The 8,470-nt window shown below is 31.8% G+C and overlaps 1 protein-coding gene across 1 annotated transcript in view; it reads right to left on the bottom strand.

The window, feature by feature from the left end:
- apolpp (retinoid- and fatty-acid binding glycoprotein apolipophorin) overlaps positions 1 to 7,801 on the bottom strand; it is a 107,142-nt gene extending 99,341 nt beyond the window's left edge. Inside the window, exon 1 of the mRNA XM_069837490.1 lies at positions 7,657 to 7,801. Coding sequence (XP_069693591.1) covers positions 7,657 to 7,729 — 73 coding nt within the window. The 5' untranslated portion in view covers positions 7,730 to 7,801. The remainder of the gene's footprint in view (positions 1 to 7,656) is intronic.
- Positions 7,802 to 8,470: the final 669 nt, after the last annotated feature.

Consider the following 8,470-nt stretch of genomic DNA (forward strand, 5'->3'; position numbering starts at 1 on the left):
GGTGGGATATGATGGTAGAGACTAGATTAATCTTGCTCAGGATAAGAACTGGTGATGGGCTCATGTGAGGGCTGTAATGAACCTCCGGGTTCTCTAAAAACCGTAAGTATTCCAGCATAGGTCCCACGAAATATAAAACTGTTTCAATACCGATTAATGAAACAATGAAACACAAAGTTGATATTAATCAATTATTCCGTCGTGGCAATCTCTTGTTTTTTCGTTCCTACGAAATTTGGACATATACCTGCATCGTTCAATAGTATCACAAAAGGTTTGAACTGTCTGTAATCTATTTGTATTATATATAGTTTTATCCGTCCAGTTCTCAAACCATGCTCAAACCAATTATATTTTCATTTTTCAATATTTTAAAGATTCGTTACCGGTATATTTTGAAATCTTACAAAACTGTCTCAGTTCTGTTCTGGTCCTTTATCTTGGTGTTATTCCTTAATTAATTGCAACTGCGTTAATCGCCTAAAATCAGAATGATTAATCGCATAGGGCTATGAATGAATAGTAAATCATGGCACGAAAAGAAATGATCCTTAAGCCAAAATTTATTACAGTTATCGAATTACATTATATGAGTAACATTAAGCTAATTCTGTAGGTCTTAATTTACAACGATAGACAATTTCGCAAGAGTCTTCAATTTTACTTATCCGAAAGGAATAAATACTTCGCGTGATACTCAATATGATTATTTCGCAAAAATAATAATAAATAATTATTAATTAATAATGCATACTATTTACTTATTTCGAATCATATTTAATTCAGCCTCGAAAATAAAGAATGAACATATTTATTTAGAAATACTGCAATTACATTTAAAAATTTTGAAATTTAATTAAATATATAATATGAAAGTCATATTCCATAAAATAGATAACAATTTATTAGTTGTAGGCCTACTTGAAATTAAAGAAATTGATACTGATTGATTATTACCGAGTTTATTGATAATTAGGTCATAGTGTTCTTCATTGATTTGTGGAAACAATTTTATTACGAATAAATCAGCGACAAGATAAAAGTGACAATATGAAATGGACAATACTGTAGTTATTGATGGCTGTGATCGGTTGAAATTCAGTGGATTCTCAGACTCCATTGAATTGATACTGGAGCGAAACAGTCCATAAAATTATAATTCGTTACGAAAATAAAACTTTAAAATATATCTAAAATAGTTTCAGATTATTTCTTATATCTCTGAAACAGCAACTGCAGCTTTGTCGACTACTGGTTAATGAACAAGGAAGCAGGAGTTCGATCTCAAGAAAATATCCTCGAGATACTTGCGAAAACAAGTATGAGAGAAGTTTTATAAAAGTAATTCACTTCCCCCCCACCGTCTTTCTTACCTCATCAGTTCTCCGTGTATGTATCTGAATATATTCTAAAGTTTATGAGTGTCGTTAAATAATTTTCACTGTCTATAAACGCAACAAACCCGAGAAAGCATTAAACTCTACACAAAAATAAAAACATTATTGTTGATAAAAAAAATAAAGAAAACAAATACGATAGCAGGATAGCCAATGGAGATCAAGGCCTATTAGCAGACTTTTGGCTTTCTGACCTCACGTTCACATGTCTTAGAAGAGGTGAACGGTCATCCAACCAGTACGGAGTAACGTGTGGTTAGCATGATCCCCCAGCAGTTATAGGCGGACTTTCGTAATCAGATTTCTCTACTCACTGTAATTCCCTAAATTCATCACGGTGCTGGGTGTGTACCGGTCCCATACAATGGACAAAATTTAATGAGAACTCGAACCAGCATTCATTTCGTATCGCAAGTCTAAGGCATGACGCTTTAGATCGCTTTACACCGTGCGGCTAAGACGTGGGAATGCAAATAAAATGCAAGGTAAATAAAGATATTAAAGATTTGAGTAGGTGTAATAAAGCTGACTTTCAACTATCTGTTTTCAAAGTATTGGTTGTTTTTTGACAAGTAAATAATATGCTTAGAACCTCACTAAAACAACTACAGTAACACCTGCATTTTAAAATTCTTATTACTTTTAAATAGGAATTTATTTAAACACAAGAAATGTGAAAAGAACTTGCTTATGAATAACTATTTTAAGTGAACATGTAAAAATAAATTGTATATGTAATTAAACCATAAGAGAGGGATAATATAATTACATTCTGCAATGGGTATTTGCTCGCGAGTAACAAAGCGTTTGTAGACATTCAGGTGGCTAAAGCTAATAGAAAGACCGATCCTCGAAGAATTCTGCAGTTCTACTTAGCTTCTAAGTCATTTGTGATGAGAAGCGATTTATGAGAGTGCATTTTGTACTTTTACAAAAATGTATTTATTTTATAGAAAAATTGTCTCTTCTTGCAAAATTTCTGCATTGGTTAATGTTACGTTATTTTTTTAATAAATTGTATAAGTTAGATATTTTCTTATTTTAGAATAACTGTCTGATAAAACTTCCATTTTGTAAATAACTGTTAATTTAAACATTAAAGTACTTTTCACATTTTTCTTAACGGTTTCATTTCGAAAAGTCATTCGCATAAATATATTTAATGCCTAAATATTTATTTGTAGAGTTTTAGAAATGAGCTACAGTTCTGTATATAATCGTTCATTTCTCTAATAAAAATATTTCCAGAGACAATGTATCACTTAATTTATCGTTTGATCTTCAAAAATATGGAAGAAAAAATCATCACTGCTGATTTTGAGTAAACTGTTACCTTTTGTTATTATTAAAATTAAAACACGTGTCATTCTCGGTTGAATAAATTAGTAGATAAATATTTTGAACATAACATCTCCTCCTGTACAACGCTTTCCAGCTAACCTTGGCCATGACTGTCGCCACAAACCTAAGTGTTAAATCCGCCACTGAAAGTATTATAAAAACAGGCTGCTAAAAACTGCGTGTACGGAAATATGACAATAAACATACAATCCTTTTCAGAGGAAACTAGTTCTACAACGGCTGCCGTGTGTAACCCCAAACTCAAAGCTATAATATATAAATAATGAGCACAACGTAACTCAACCATGATCATTGCGACAACATTAACACATTGTAGGCCTGTGCATATGATACTACAATTATACTGAAATGAACATTTACGTTAGTGGAATAACCTCACGCTTTGTTTTGAGTGAATCATAATAACTCAAGTCTATTTAATTACGGGGATATTTAGAATAATGTGAAGAAAAGAATACAAGATTAATGTCACAATTACCTGTTTAAAAATACATTCTTACATTCTTTTCGGATAAATTCATTGAGATGTAGTGGTTGATTGGTTGGATATTGTTCTTCGTTTAATGCATGAAAGCATCTCGAATTAGGTTGTAAACAACAGATATTAAATATTCTTGTGAACACTAAACTGAGTACATAAAGAAAAGGAATTGGATGTGGTTGTAGAAATTACGTGTTCTTAGAGAGTAAGAAATAAATTATGAACGGAATAGCAACTGAAATGTGCTCATAAAGAGATGGAAGTATCAGTTCTTGGAAAAGACTGGTAGTCTTTGTGAGTCTAAATTCATTAATTAAAGAAGAAAAATTCTGAATAATAATTATTATATGTGAGGGGCACGCAGCATAATGATGTTAATGTATAACACCTGGTCTTCATTAAGGTGTTAGGTACAGCTTACAGCAGCAAAATTTTTGGAAATATTCAACATTTTTTTCCTCCATTACTGTATCTTGTACAATAATGAAAATTGGTATGTGTAAAACACTGTCCCACTATATGAAAAAAATATTTTTACGATTTTTTTTTCAAACTTCAAAATGGTGGCAGTTCACTGTGCAGTGATGAAGCGTTTCCCTCATAATTCATAAACTTGTTAACTTTTTCATGTTCTCTCCCTCTTATTTTATTGCTGAAACTCACGTTTATAATATCATGCTCTTTCAATTACATTCCTTAATAAAAAATATTTCTTTTTATTTTTTGTTAGAAGAAAATACTGATATTTGATCATTTTTAAAAATGATTTTATTTTCTATCAGACAATCTATCAAAGATAGAGAAGTGATTTTGCATCATATTGTAGATATGGCATGCATAAATACACACAAAATATTTCATCACAGAATGTTGTATACTTTTTCAGTTATGAAGGAAACGCTTCATCATTGCATAGTGGATTTTGAATTTTGAAAAAAATATATATATATCATTTTTTATCGTATACCAGAAGGACGGTGTTTTACACGTACTAATTTTCATTGTTGTACAAGATACAGTAACGGAGGAAAAAAATGTTGAATATTTCCAAAATTTTACTCCTTTAAGCTGTACCTAACCCCTTAATCTTCTACAACGATTTCAACAAATCATTAAGGTGAAACCCAAGCTTGAGAATTCTTTGCAACTATTGAAAAGAAAGTTCAAGAAAACTTCATTCCAAATGAGGTGACATAAGATACTATCTCCAATGATAGCGATTCCACATGCAAATCAACAATTTCATAACGTGAAATGAAGTATTAGCCACGAAAATATGTCCAAATGATTCCAGTATACATCACTGTTTACAAAGCGATTAAACGGTAGGATTCCGACAGTAAATACAATACACTATTTCGAAAATTATAATAAATTAACGCACAATGATGAAATTTGAGTGATTATTTCGGATGGAATTAATGAAGAGATTTTAAATTATATTTTTAAAAGGTGAAATTACAATTGAAGAATTTAGAACCATAGTGAGCCAAGCGCCATTTACTAAAACCGTAGAAAACAAGGGTTAAAATGAAGTTACTACCACAATTCAATGGAAACATATAGCAAGTAATGTAAAGTATAAACATTAAAACTAAATGATGTCAATCTTCATTAAACTATGGCATTCACTTAACTTTAACCCTTGCTTTCTCCGTTTTTAATAAATGGCGCTTGGCCCACTATGGCTCTGAATCCTTTAATTGTTGCAAAAAGATGACTCCATGATACGAAACCGATTACTACTTTAATTCTAGTGATACATTAAGATAGTAGACATTGCAAATATTGCCAACTCGCTATAATTTGTTTCAGCACAGGTTCTTTGTGTCGCAAAATATGCGAAATATTTAATGGAAATAAATTACGTCAAAATTTAAAGTACACTGTGGCAATTAAATTATTTAAATTTTGAATCTGATTTCTTACTAAATTTGAAATGTTTGATTTTTCTTTTCCGAGGTCGTTTATTCCAAATGAAATTTCTCGCAATTTTCCTTTTTGTTTCAAGCGTAATTTCGGTATTTTTCTTCAAATAGGTCATTTCGATCACGTTTGCATATTTCCGAATTCACAATCACATCAATTGGAAGAATGGTTAAATACGACGATAAACAAATTAGCAATATTATGCTCACTTTCGAACTTGTTACAGGATTTAGACAACAGTGCAAATGTTATAACTGTTTACCATACTATGTAATACTCATCTGCATTATTTATAGATAAAAAAGTGGTATTATTAAGATTTATTTTCTTTTCCAATATTCTACCGGTATTTAAAGTGTTAGAATATAACATAATGTCCGAAAATTTACTATTACATGAGCCTTGAAATATGAACCATTGATCTAGACCCTATATTTAACGTAATAAGCAGAATTAAATGGTTAGTAACAAGATCAAAAGCAAAACAAAAATATGTATAATCGAAATAAGCACATTTATCATATCACAAAGCAAAAAGCCTCTTCAAAACGTTGAAGACTGTGTAAATATTAATTACATCGGCAACATACCGGTAATTATTGCCAGAACATTTTGAATATTATTTAGAATTATTTGAATAAGAATGTTAACGAGAAAATTACACGACTGCTATTGAACATCGAAAGAAACTTTCTAAATTTGCAAACGAGTTAGTTCCCTTTTTGCTCATTGAAATTCGTAATAGCAAGATGGTATTTGGTGAGATGAGTTTGAGAATTCCCTATGTGATTACCTGATATCGTCCTACAGTTGGCGAAAACATCGGGAAAAACGCAATCAAGTAATCAACCCAAGCGGGATTCGAACTCACGCCCGAGTTCAGCCTTAAATCTCGAATTCAACACACTATCACCCGAGATGAGCCAGTGACCAGCTAGCTCCTCGAGTAGTAGTGTACGTAATTTATGAAAGCTATTTTAAGATACAAATATTTTTCATTAAATTAATACACTTAATTAAAAGTATAATTCATTTTTAATTTATGATAAACAGATGCATGAATATCGAAGTGGTAAGAAAGTAGGAATTTACTAAAATGTGTTGTGCAGAACTATGTTGTAAATTGTTTGAAAATAATTATGAAACCCATTAAAAATATAAACCGAATTACTGAATAAATTCTTCAATTTAGAAAGACAAGGCATGAGTACTATACATTATTAAACACATTTTATGACCATGTATGTCTCAAATGTAGCTGATTCAAGATTCTATGCGTTCACCGAGTTACAATTCCTTTTTAACTTATAATATTGTGTAGACAGAAATAAATCATGCAATAAAAATACGATTGCGTATTTTAAAGTTACTCTTCAAATAACTTATGTGTTATTTTCTTCTACATCAAAGAAATCTGGAAAACATTCGTACATATTTAATTCGCGAAAGTATTATCCCTCTGCGACACAATATAATGTTGTAACGTGCACAAAATCAGTTTCATTTCATAAAACCACTTTTTACAATTTACACTTTTCTATTTTTTAAATTAAACAACTGAAATGTTTTCTAAAGCACGAACAGATGTTTGGAAATTTTCAATTGTCACTGTGTACATTAACCGAAACAATTTTTTTTTTACGATTGTAATGAACTACGATTACAATGGAAGCCGAAAAACGAAGTATAGCCTAATAATAGAAATTTGTTAGTCGTTAAATATTGCAAAATGAGTAAGTAAGCAATGTGAAATGTAAAAACAGCCTATACAAATATAACATAAATGGAGTAACGAATAGAGACAACATATAAACTCCGAACATCTCACAAAATATATCATCCTGATATTAAAAGGATTTTAGGAAGTATATACTTGTATTACATTTCCAGTTAAATACATAGGTTTGTATTAATTTAATCCGCAGAAAAGTGGTAGCACTCCCTACTAAGACTATAAAATAAACAATAATTTACACTAACACAAAAAAGATTAATAAACATTTTCAAATCTTTAATAATGAGCTGTGAAACAGTTTAGTGAATGCGTTTTTTGGAATCTAATTAATCCAAAGAAACTAAATGCTTAATTGCAGTCTTTACAGAATGAGGTAAATAACTGTGGCAAATATTTGCCAAAGTGAATTTACACAAAGCTGTGACACTATGCTGAAATTTTAGCAGATAATATTTTCAAATTTTCAAAAGTGCGCTCAGAAAATTTAAAATAAATTTATTCTGTGACAGAATATTTAAACAATATTTAAGTTTCCTGTAACTGTGAAAAAAATAAAGCAATAAACACACGTCACGCATTTCATATTTTGAAAATTGTTAATGAATAACTGGATATATCAAACACTATTTTAGTATTCATAATTAACGGAAAATAAATACTAAATCCCATACGATTAATGTAAATAAGAAAGCGTGTAAAGGGAAAACAGAAGCACAGATCTGAAGATGTCCCGTTGACATTTTCAGGCATACCTGAGGCAGATGCCAGCAGCAACAGAAGAGACACCAGGAGTGTTACTCCTGTGGACTTGACTTGCTTTGCCATGCCAGCAGCACAAACCCACAAGACCGCCTGTTATGCCCTGTCAGCCTTTATATAGCTTAACTGGAGGGAGGACAAATCATGCTTACGTAAGTGGGGGACGCCAATGCCACTATCACATTCTTCAAACAGGGCATGCAGCCTTTGTAACCAATAGAGTTACTCGCTATATTGTAGACATCTCATGTATGAATTGATTGACTCACTAAATTACCCGTTCTCTTACCGACTCTACAATTAACTCACCTCTGGATGATCGACTGAGCCATCAAAACACTGAGTCACTGAGTTGCCCACTCATCGAGTCACTGAGTTGCCAACTCACTGAGTCATTGAGTTATCAACTCACTTCAACATTGACTTGTCTAACGTGACATTGAGTTATCAACTCACTGAGACACAGATATCAACTCACTGAATCATTTAGTTACCAACTCACTCGATTATATTAAAGGAGGAATGTGTCTTCTTAATGTAAGCTCTTTGTTGGTTGCGTGGTCTAGACCATTAAATTGTCAAACAATCAGTTCACGTTCGAGTCTCAGTAAGGCCTGGAATTTGTCATTGAAACGTTCATAGTGAAACTCGTGGTGGACAAGGGCGTAGTTGTTATTCTTCCGTTTCCGCATGTTAGTCATTAACGTCATTTCAGTAATATTCATGCCATTATTTTGTAGCATTCCACGACCGCCGCTTGGCAAAGCACGGTTGAGGCAGATCTAGGGACAAGCGGTCGCTTGCTCG

Source organism: Periplaneta americana, chromosome 10 (genome assembly GCF_040183065.1).
Source record: "Periplaneta americana isolate PAMFEO1 chromosome 10, P.americana_PAMFEO1_priV1, whole genome shotgun sequence".
Lineage (NCBI taxonomy): Eukaryota > Metazoa > Arthropoda > Insecta > Blattodea > Blattidae > Periplaneta > Periplaneta americana.